Source organism: Tauraco erythrolophus, chromosome 5 (genome assembly GCF_009769465.1).
Source record: "Tauraco erythrolophus isolate bTauEry1 chromosome 5, bTauEry1.pri, whole genome shotgun sequence".
Lineage (NCBI taxonomy): Eukaryota > Metazoa > Chordata > Aves > Musophagiformes > Musophagidae > Tauraco > Tauraco erythrolophus.
Genome location: NC_141469.1, coordinates 50442909 through 50455033, shown reverse-complemented (window position 1 = coordinate 50455033; position 12125 = coordinate 50442909). Strand labels below are relative to the sequence as shown.

Genomic DNA, 12125 nt, shown 5'->3' with positions numbered 1-12125 from the left:
CCTAATAGAGGTGGATACTAATTTTTAGAAAAGATGAAAAGGCCAAACTAAAAAAAAACATGTTTTGATGTTTCTCACCCCTTGTTTACAGCCCTTACTTAGTATTTTTAGAAATAGCGTATGGATTGGAAAATGGATTTCACTTTTACAACGGAATATAAAATAAGAGGACTGTTTTGCTATTAAGAAACAATGATATCTTTCCAGAAAATGAGAAAAAATTTTGAAAAGCTTAAATGGATTTTGATGAATAGATGGTAACATTAGGAAGAAGTATGGAAATGAGTAAAGCCCATTCTTAAGCCTCAAAGCAGTATAAAACAGAGAAGAAATTCTTAAATGCACATTCTAATTTTCTTCTGCCTTTGAATAATTTATTCTTCTATCTCATGTAATTTTTCTAAGCCAACAGCAACTGTGTTCAGGCCTGTAATGAATTTGCTTTTTCTTAAAGTGTAACTTAGTCACAGTTTTGAAATAAAAAGGTACACGCACATCCAGGGATTTGCAATCCATTCAGGACTCCTAAGGTAGAAGAGCTAAGACTTTGTTGTTAAAAAATGGATTTTGAAGGAGAACGGTTACTGAGAACTGCATTTCCTGAATTTTTTTTGTGACTTCTATTTGAGATTGATTGATAGGTCATCAAAAATGAAAAAAAAAAAATTATATTAAAAGCTAAAGGGGTTAAACAATATTTTCTTCATATTGTATCTCCGATGAATATCCTCAGGTAGACTATCTTCGAGTTAGCCTGGCAATAAATTACAAGAATATAAAGAAAGCCTGAAATATTAAGGGCATAACTAATATAATAGCAGAGTGCTTGTCACTTCAGCAAGGATTATCTTTTATCATGATGGGAAAAATTGCACTTTGTAAGCATAGCATAGCTTACAAAGACCATTCTTTTCTGCTAAAATTCTCCAACAGGACATGCTGCATAAAAAAAGGGCAAGGTTGTTCATTGCCTGACATACAACCACCATCAGGTTTTTGTCTGTCAATTATTGAACATTTTCACTCATTACTACCAACGGAGTTCCAGTAGACACAGGTGGGTCGAGTCTGCAATTCATGATATTTGATGATGAGCACCGCTTGAGAGTGTCATTGACTGAATAAAACGTTGTCCTCCTCATACGCCAAAGCTGAGTCTTCCATGCTCTCCAGTAAAGTGTGACAGGTTTCGTATTCCCGGTGTGGCAATGATGGTTCTTTGGCAACAGTAGACATCAACTGACTCCAGGTGATATTAGTATTTTTGAAAGCATGCAATAGGAAAATGCCTATGATGATACTGAAGAATCCACTCAGGGTTCCAATGATATCACTCAGGTCCATGCTACTCCACTCCTTGAACAGGATGATGGAGCATGTCACAACTGTCGTGGTGAAACACACGTAATAAATAGGTGTCACTAGAGATGTATTGAATACGTCCAACGCTTTGTTGAGGTAGTTGATCTGAGTGCTGACTGAGAGCACTAAGATGCCCACCAAAACATAAACCAATGGATGTCGATAAACTGGCTTCTGCTCCAGCATTTGTTTAAAGGCAATGCCTAAGCCTTTCACAGATGAGACAGAGAAGGCACCAATAAGTGAGCAAATTAAAATGTAGATCAGTATATTTGTCTGACCTCTCCTTGGAGCCACAATAAAAATCAGCATGAGGGCAACAACTGTTAGGAGAACAGCAAACGTAACAAATGCTGCAAGAAAGAGGAAAGGGGAAAAGAGTTAATGCACATGAGAGAAAACACCACACTATGTCTAAGTACCTGCTAAAAGTTATTCAGTGTCCTGAACACTTCTCTATGAACTGTAGCAGAAGTTCATTGCACTTGCATACAGACCTGGATCTTGCAGCTTTCTTTCCATCTCATCTAGTGAGGTGACCTCCTCCTCCTCAGGGGCATGAATAACCATGACTGTTGACCCTAAAATGCTCAGTACGCAGCCCAGCTTTCCATGAATATTCAGCTTCTCATTTAAAAAATAGGATGACAATATAGCACTGTTTGGCAAAATATAAATAAAAGGTTCAGCTCTACCAGCCATGCAAGACATTCAAAATCTTTGTGTAACATGACAGTAATTCAAAACCTTTTTTGAATTTGGATATATGGGAAACCAACCTGAAACAATCAAATTTTAAGGACTTTTGCAGGAAGATTGGTCAGGACCAAGGTCAGGTCAAGTTTTAGGACGGTTAGTAACCTGATCCCTCTTCTCCAGGTTGTAAAAGAGTCCAAATTGTCAAGGAACTTCTCATTACTCATCAGGGTCAGGGGTATGCACTGGCACACACCTGCGGATTGACCTCATGAGCTGTTATTTTCTTCCAAAAATGGTTTAAAGCACTTAATTTGCCATTAGAATCAATGCACAAAAGTTTTGGAAACTGTTTCTCCATATCCTTCCCTGGAGTCTCCCACTCAGGCAAGTTTCTGCCTTGCTAGGGCTCCCCAAAAAACAGAGAAGGCACATCTGCCCCTTTGAAGAGGACGGACCCCAGGCTCTCCAAGGGGTTCAAGATTTAACCTAAGGATAATAACAAGGCCCAAATGAGGCCACCTCACAGGGCACATGATTAGGCAGCTAGAGCACAACCTTAGGCACAGACACAGGCTTAACAGCATGTGGACGCGCTCACAAATAGTTTCAACCCACTGATCAAATTACAGCTATTTTTTCGCACAAGGGTAACGACCTCACTGACATGAAGTTCTCAGGACCTCCCTGTTTCATGAAAATTGGAAGGATTACTACCCACATCAAAGGAGAGGGTGTTCAAACTCAGGCTGTTTTGAGAAGCAGCAGCCAAACAGCCCGTTAGTCTGCATCTACCTACACGCTGATCCCCGCACATCTGCAGGTGACAGAGTTACATCCTTCTTGCTCTGACAGAACAGCCACATTTTTAGCAGTTACATTACTGCAAGCATCTTTTTGAAAAAAAAAAAAAAAAAAAAAAGCAAATCATGTGGCCAACGTCAGTTTTTCAGTTTTAAACACAATGTTTCATATAGTATACTCAGATCTTAAAAATGAGTTTTACATGTAAAATACAATAATTCCATTTTGCTAATAAATTATTTCCCAGAATGTTTGTTGTAAGCATAAGCCATGTCTTTTCTGCTTCTGTGACAGCCATATTAATTTATGTGCTAAAATACTTGGAAATTATTTGTTTCTTCTTACACAGGAAATAATGAGTGCTTGAAGGGCATGCATATTTCAAAAGAAACAAAATTTTAACTGTGGACAGTAAAAAGGCTAAAATTTCCTTTGCCGCCTTTCCACAAGGACATGGAAAAGGGCAAACAAACCCAAAATGCTTACTAAGTGTGCCTTAGTATGAAAATATTCTCCTATCAAAAAGAAATGGTTTTGAAAACATTTTAATGGGAGAATTCTGTATTTTCTTTAAGTTTTGTCACAACTGAAGAACGGGATAAGACTTAAGAAAGCTTCAGTTCTCTACGAAGAGATGAATTACAGCTTTCTACCACTGTGCATCAGCAGTACACCTGGAATACACTGATAAGAAATACTTTATAATATAGGTGGAAGGTTGTTAGGAAAGCATATATTAGTCTTTGGAACAAGACTTCTCATTCCCTCTACCCAGAAAATTCTGTTCGAAATAAGCACGGGATCTTCCCACCAAGGAACAAAAAGCACTTTTTGTCAGTACATTGCTTTTCATTTTTCTTATTAACATTCTCTACATTCAGTCAAAGACTGTTTATTCCCCACACAGTGAATTTTTCAAAGTTTGCTTCCAGTTTGTACTAACCTTATGAGAACACTCAGTGCACCCAAGGGGGTAACTAGGGTTGCAGGTGCAAAGGCATAGGCAGCAAAGTTTGCAGCTTCTCCTAATCCCACTGCAGAAGAAAGAACATTTGGATCAGGTTGAAGGGAGGAATAAAAGGCATACTATTGTAAATATTTTGTATGATAGCTTTGATAGCAAGTATAAACCACAATCTTTTTTCTACACTACATATAGAACATAGAATCATAGAATGGATTGGGTTGGAAGGGACCTCAAAGATCATCTAGTTCCAGCTCCCCTGCCATGGGCAGGGAAACCCTCCGCTAGATTAGGTTGCTCAAAGCCTCATCCAACCTGGCCTTGAACACTTCCAGGGATGGGGCATCCACAACTTCTCTGGGCAACATGTTTCAGCGCCTCACCATCCTCAGAGTAAAAAATTTCTTCCTTATATCTAATCCAAATCTACCCTCTTTCAGTTTAAAGCCATTGCCCCTTGTCTTATCACTACATGCCCTTGTAAAAAGTCCCTCTCCAGCTTTCCTGTAGGCCCCCTTTAAGTACTGGAAAGCTGCAATAAGATCACCCCAGGGCCTTCTCTTCTCCAGGCTGAACAGCCCCAACTCTCTCAGCCTGTCTTCATAGCAGAGGTGCTCCAGTCCTCGGATCATCTTTGTGGCCCTCCTCTGGACCCGCTCCAGCAGCTCCATGTCCTTCTTATGCTGGGGACTCCAGAGCTGAACGCAGTATTCCAGGTGGGGTCTCACGAGAGCAGAGTAGAGGGACAGAATCACCCCCCTCAACCTGCTGGCCACACTTCTTTTGATACAGCCCAAGACACGGTTGACTTTCTGGGCTGCAAGCACTCATTGCCAGCTCATGTTGAGATTCTCATCCACCAGCACTCCCAAGTCCTTTTCCTCAGGGCTGCTCTCAATCCATTCTCTGCCCAGCCTGTACTTGTGCTTGGGATTGCCCGACCCACGTGCAGGACCTTGCACTTGGCCTTGTTGAACTTCATGAGGTTCACACAGGCCCACCTCTCCAGCCTGTCAAGGTCCCTCTGGATGGCATCCCTTCCCTCCAGCATGTCCACAACATCACACAACTTGGTGTCATCAGCAAACTTGCCCAGGGTGCACTCAATCCCACTGTCCATGTCGCCAACAAAGATGTTAAATAGCACTGGCCCCAGTACTGACCCCTGAGGAACACCACTCGTCACTGGCCTCCACTTGGACATTGAACCGTTGACCACAACTCTTTCAGTGCGACCATCCAGCCAATTCCTTATCCACTGAGTGGTCCATCCATCAAATCCATGTCTTTCCAGTTTAGAGACAAGGATGTCGTGTGGGACAGTATCAAATGCTTTGGACAAGCCCAGGTAGATGATGTCAGTTGCTCTTCCCTTATCCACCAATGGTGTAACCTCATCACAGAAGGCCACCAAATGAGTCAGGCAGGATTTGCCCTTAGTGAAGCCATGTTGGCTGTCACCAATCACCTCCTTATTTTCTATGTGCCTTTGCATAGTCGCCAGGAAGATCTGCTCCATGATCTTGCCGGGCACAGAGGTGAGACTGACTGGCCTGTAGTTCCCTGAGCCTTCTTTTTTTCCCTTTTTAAAGATGGGGGCTATATTTCCCCTTTTCCAGACAGTGGGAACTGCACCAGACTGCCACGACTTCTCAAATATGATGGATAGCAGTATCAACTTCATCCGCCAGTTCCCTCAGGACCTGTGGATGCCCCTCATCAGGTCCCATGGACTTGTGCACCTTCAGGTTCTTTAGATGGTCTCGAACCTGATCTTCACCTACAGTGGGCAGTTCTTCACTCTCCCAGTCCCTATCTTTGCAAATTTTCCTTTCAAAATTCTCTAACCTCCTCTGGGCATAATAAAAGCTGAAGAAAGTTAAACACTTTTTCCCTAAGTACTTCTAGAAGCTGGACAGATTCAATCCCATCGCTTTTGACTGGATATTAAAGAAAAGGTTGTTAATCTGCAAAGAGCTCCAAAGAACAAACACAATATTTGAAAGATGGGATATCAGAATGGCTGCTGCCAAAAAGGTGGTTGCAAAGACACTTCATTTAAGTGAGGGGAGTGAAAAATCAGGGAATAAATCTATTTAAAACAATCTGCTGTATGTAGCATTTACCTGCAGGTTGAGAGGAAAGAGGCGACTTACTTGATAGCAATCCAGCCCACCAAAGCCATTCCTTCAAATAAGAATATCCACCTTGTCCTGAAAGCAGAAAAAAAATCTCATTTTATTATAACAAACAAAACTACAGCTTCACATTTGCCTCTAGTCATATAAAGTACTGAAAGAGCATGTTATCTGGATGTGACACAAAGAAAATTTAATTTGATTTTGACTGACATTTTTATTAATCACTACTTCTTGGACTTCTGAAAAATACTATTTGACTAAAGGGAAAGTTCCAAGCAAAAGTAAAATGTCCATGAAGATTGTTGGTGAGCTTAAGAAATGCTTCAGAGTGTTTTCCCAGATCAGATCCAATATATTCATACACAGTCAGCCGCATTTTGATTCTTCTTATACCTTATGAGATAAATTAGAAAGTGCCACTGCACACTTTTATTTTTTTTTTACTTAAAACTTAAGTATACTGAACATTCAGTAACTCCTTTTTTTCCAAATAATCGAATTATCTGGAAGAGTATATTGCGAGAAACACAACAAACAAAAGAAAAACTGCTAGTGTGATATATTTAAATCCATGCAAAGGGAATTAAGAGATTAATCCAATGGGTTTTTTAAAAGCTTTCCACATTTTTCTAGCTCTTCATCTGTCGACTTTGATAAAAGAATAGTTGTACTAACTATTGGTAGAAACTATAGAAACTATGTACTAACTAAAGGTAGAAACCTTTGTAATAAGTATCCTTTCTACAGCTCATTGCACTTCCTTTTTTTAAAAAGAACTAAACCTAGTTCTATGATTCTATGATTCTAGTTAGTGTCTTAAGATCTGCCATCTCAAACGAGAGGAATAAAAGATGAGGGAAAAAAAAAGACAGAAGGGCATTTTGAAGGATAAGACAAAGGGACAATTTTGTTTGGTATCTAACTGCTGTCAGAGAGGAAATATCACCAACTCACTAGATTTTAATACCGACCGCTGCCACTACAGTCCTAAGAATTCTGAAATCTCAGTCCCTGTAATCACACTGTATTTCCATCCCTAGCCAAGACAGGACTTCTGATCACCATTAAAGTACGATGGTTTTCAACAATGACAGTTTTAAATGTGTGATCTGTGACTCAAGCCTTGATTTTGCAAAGTTGTAACAGAGGCGTTTGTGTGCCCAGCAGGAGCTTACCAGCTCGGGGAACTCCTTTGTCTGCCAGTTTCAAAAGTCCTTTCTTCTTTAGTATGAAACTAGAACCAATAAAGATACTGGAACCTATCGCCAAAGCCAAGCCAATGTAGAGGCGATATCTGCTTCCAGAAGGTGTGGAAATGCTCTGGTTTGTTTCAATGAGAGTCCCATCCATAGAGGTGAGGAGAGAAGAGCGGGATTCAGACACGTTGATGATCTGGCACCATGCTTGGCAGGAGTCATGGCAAGCAAAAGAGAGCACAGCACCTGGGAGGAGAAAAAGGAGGAAAAGTGATTCATGAACGAGGCACAGTTCTGAAGGAGCCCCATCCTGGCTCTGCTCACTCCTTTCCGCATCTTCCCAGAGCACTTGTCCTTGCTGACTGTGCAAATAACTCACAAAACCCACATAACATACACAACTCTGCCCCAGCTCACTACCCACCCCTGTAATTCATAGGTTCATGCCTTATTTTATATATAGCTTTTGCACGACATTGGCTCAGTCAAGCAATTAGGGAAATACCAAGGAATGCAACACTAAAATATTATCTTCAATGCAAAATTCAACTTGAAACCATAAAAGCTAACCTAAAATCTCAAGAAGAAAGGGTTCTTTTGCGTTATGCAGAGACCCAATCCCCAAAACACAAACATATAGCCAAATCCATGATTTCAGACTTTGCCGGCTAGGGTAAGCCTGCTGTTATTCCAGGCTTCTGCTTTTACATTTGTAGCTGAGATTTGGAAACAATAAATAAAAAAGAGAAGGGAAAAAAATCTGTATAGGGAGCAAACCCTTGCTGCATAGGGGTAATAATACGTTTTATTAAAGTCGTTCAGTGACTACCGTGTGAGCCAGATCTTCTTTAACCAATCATAAAATTTTGAGGTGGAGGCCTTATTATAACTCACAGTAATTTTCGTCTAACCTCAACAGTCCCTAGCTGGAGAAAGGCCACAGCCTGCAAGGGACAGTGCTCTTGGCTATCCCTGCAACACAGCTGCAGAGCCGGGTGATTCTGAGCTGAGACTGAAGCTTCGCGCTCTCCACCAGCTGAGCCTTATCAGCATCACTACGATGACAGCCTGTGGGAATGACATCATTGCCATCAGCCTAGACCTGTTTTTTTAAAGGAAGGAGAGGTATTGCATTTCCAAGAACAAAGAGAGTCATTATTTCGCGTGGGGAAGCAGAGTACAGGCAGCAATGCTGCAACAGGGCTTATAGTAGTCTAGGCAGATGTTTCACAGTTTCTCCCGGGAGACTGCAGCACACAAACAGCGTGGTTCAGAGAATTTAGGCTGGAATAGCTTTTAAGGATAGACTTTTTGGAAAGAAAGGTTTTATTGCAAACACATGTTAAAATATGAAACATCAGAAGCAGAAGTACGAAAGTTCAGTCCATTGTGATTCACACAAAGCACTGGATGCAACAAATAATTTTGCTTTCCATGTTTCCCCTGTAATTAAAATGACACACAAAGGATTCATCCTGCTGAGTGGCACCATCAGTAATACACTCACTTTTTTTTTCAACTGAAAAAAACACTTGGAGACTTGATAGAAAAGTATGTGCCTGTGTGTTTGTTCATAACTAAACTCTGGAAATATTAATGTTCTGTCCAAAGTACATCACTGCACAGTTAACAATAAGCAACTTTGGATAATTCACCTAATACTGTTTAGGAAGCAATATTTAGAACAGCAAAAGTATTAAAAACAGTATGAAATTTGACCACAGATCTTCATTTGCAGCTGACAATGCTGATACCAACATTGGGAGATACTGTCTTTTACAAGTAAGGAACTGAGAACGAATACCTGCCCCAAGTTGTCCCGTGCCATACTGCACAACAAACACACCACAGTAAGCGGTCATTTGATTTTCGGGCTGTGCAATCACATTTCCTTGTTTGCCAAGAGAGTTTCTATACAATAGGAGTTGTTTTGTATTGCCAAGCCAGACTTCATAAAAACAGTCCCACAAGATGGCTATGTCCATATTCAGCAGCTGAAGATTACAATCTTAAAGAATTTACAACTACATGAAACTACTTTTGCATAGCGTGTAGGACAGACAGTATTCTGCCATCTTATCATTACTAGAAGCTGCAGCTGGATAATGTAAAATAAACGGGCTTTGTATCTTAAAGCATTTTAAAATCCTAAAGTGTTAGAAGAAGGAAATTTTCCATATACTTAAGTTTTGACATAATTATTAAAGATTAAATTACAAAAGAAAGTTATAGAGAAGTCCTTTAAGGATATACCTTTCTCTTAGCCAACAGACATCAGGGCAAGGCAAAAAAGCGGAGAGGTTGCCAGTGAATGAAATCCCTTAGCTCTCAATACCTTACAATGATGCTAAAACTGCACTGGCGATGGTTGTACCACCACCACTCAGCTACTACAAGGCTTTATGTGAGAAGTAGCAACAGTTCTTGCCTTTAACTAAAAGAAAGCATCGAGACAAATATAAGTACAGTCTTTTAGCTACCTGCAATGGTAAAGGCAGCTTTCTATCAGTGTGCCTGGTTTCTAAAGTGAAGAAAACAACACTCTTCTTCCTCTTTTTATGCATGGTGTACTTTCATTTAGCTGGAAATGAACGGCAGGCCTATTGCCTTCCTAGTAGTACATGACACTACTACTGCTTTTTCTTCTGATTCTTAAGTTTTCTGTTCCCCAGCAGGCTTCACGACATCCAATAATGAAAATTTAATCACACCATCTGTAGTGAGTCACTCAGCGACTGCCACAGGATGCTTCTCTCATTTCTGAGATACAATCTTTGCTCACATTTACAAAGAGACGTTGGATTTTTCGCCTGTTCTGTCCACCAGCTGAGAAGAGTAATTTTGAATGGTTGTGATCTCTGTTTATTGTGCTGAGCAGCTTTTTCTAGTTTTAAAAGACGTGTCATTTGTTCCACTTGCTTGTAAAGTGGTATGTCACTCCATCGATCAAAGAACCACCTGAGAGCTGGGAAGAGGAGGCCGATCCAGGAATTACTATTACTTTATCCCCCACTGTGACCTGTGTAAAGATTACCTGGAAGGCCTGAGGAAGGTGACAAATCTCTGAGGCTGCCTGGCTTGCTCAGCACCTGGTTTCTGTAGCTAGGCTAGTTTCACCTCCCACTTCCAAATGTCAACAAACATGAATCTGTCAGCAGAACCCCTCCTTGCAGAAACAAACTCTCCAAGCTCTGACTCAAGGCTGATAGCAACAAGAAACCAGTCTGAGTTCAGGCGGCGACTGTTGTAACTTCTAAAGTGTTTTTACAATTTAGCTAAATCCGAAAATGTTTCTTCAAACACCTAAATACTATCTCAGACGGCTAGATCAGCCAGCCTGGTACTGCACACTCCTTGTAGCAATTTTAACTCGCAATCCTGCAAAAGCCTAGGACTAACGTACCCTGCGGTTCGCTAGCGGCAGCCAGCTCAGCTTTTATCCTGCCACTGAAGATACCGGTCCCAACTCATCCGGAAAACTGTTTGCTTTGATTAGACACGTAATTTGACAATTTTTATTGCGCTCACGAGTCAGCTCGCATCTGGCAGGGACAAGAAATGCCTTTCTCAGTCACCAGGGAAACACCAAGCCCGCTTTTGCCCAGGCCTGGCTACTGGGGCCGAAAGCGGAGGCATCGAGAAGCAGTAAGGATTCGTACCCCCGCACACCCCCATCCACAAAAATGCCGAAAAGATGCTGAAAAGAGCCTTTAGACACGAGCCAGGCACGGGAGAAGCAGCGCAGGAGCCAGCTCCGCGCCGGCAGCGCCACACTTCTTGGAAAACAACTGCGTGACGTCACGGCGGAGCAAAGTCTTACGTATACAGGAGTCACGACAGCCGCTCCCGCGGCGCGGGCGCCGGGTGCCGCGCACATACCGCGCCCCCTCCGCGCACCGCCGCGTCCCCAGCGCGCCCTCCCGCCAGCGCCGCGCACCCACCGCACTCTGCGCGCAGTGCCACCGCGCAGCCCCGCGCCCCCGGCTCCCGGCTCCCGCTCCGCGCCCGCGCAGGCACTGACCCGGGCGGCAGGACGGGCGGGCGAGCAGCGCCTCTCGGTACCCCATGGCAGCGGGGCGCCCCTCACACAAAGCGCGGGCCGCGCAGCGTCGCGGGCGGCGGCGGCGGCGGCCCCGCCCGCCCCGGCGAGGCCCGGCACACCTGGGCGCGCCCCGTTCGCCCGCCCCGCGGCCCCCGGCCTGGCAGCTGCAGGTGGAGGTGGCATCTCTGCTGCGGTCGTGGGCGCGTCCTGACGGGGAACGGGGGAACGGGCACGCAGGACCTCAGGAGTGACCCCGAATGGGTTTGATTTTATATAAAGCGTTAGAAAGTCCCGGTTCTCACCTGGGGACTTCTGCGACCCCACGTGAACACTGAATCCGAAAGAAAGAGCTCTCTCCTGCGGTACTTAGGCAGTCCTTGTGTCTAGAAGTGTCCATAGATTTAATTTGCCTCTCCTTCACACCTGGGAGAAGAGGCGAGCAGTTTTAATGTGCAGCCCCGTAAGCGTGCGGCAGGCTGCCTGCGGTAGCTTCTCCCCTGTGTCTGCGGGCCGGCGGCGGGATCCGCCGGCCAGACTGTCCCAATTTCACAGAACTAGGGCAGCGCTCGGAGATAGGCACCCTGAGATGCCTCCCTGTGGTTGAACAGGCTCCAGGGTGTCGTAAGAAACAATGATCCTTATTTCCCAATTAATAGTTTCAAGGTAGAAGTCTAAGCCCTTGTTTTTTAACGTGGATAAGTGAAACACATTTACAAAATGTGTTAATAAACCATCACATGCTAACCTAGGGTTGCCCAGCAAACTTCCTGGGATAGTCTGAGGACCTTTAGTGTGCACCAAACTTGAGCCAAACTCAGCTGCGAATTTAACATACCTCCAGAGAGCACCACAGAGACATGCTGGCTTGAGACTAGCACAGTTGTAACCACGCTTTGGAGCACAGCACCTAAATTAATCAT

The 12125-nt window shown here is 43.2% G+C and overlaps 1 protein-coding gene across 1 annotated transcript; it reads right to left on the bottom strand.

The window, feature by feature from the left end:
- Positions 1-1110: 1110 nt before the first annotated feature.
- Positions 1111-11230, bottom strand: NIPAL1 (NIPA like domain containing 1). Its single transcript, XM_086611949.1, has 6 exons — positions 11185-11230; positions 7143-7409; positions 5983-6039; positions 3806-3896; positions 1860-2020; positions 1111-1715 (listed from the first exon to the last, which is right to left on the bottom strand). The coding sequence occupies exons 1-6, from the start codon at positions 11228-11230 to the stop codon at positions 1111-1113; spliced, it is 1227 nt and encodes a 408-aa protein (XP_086468075.1).
- Positions 11231-12125: the final 895 nt, after the last annotated feature.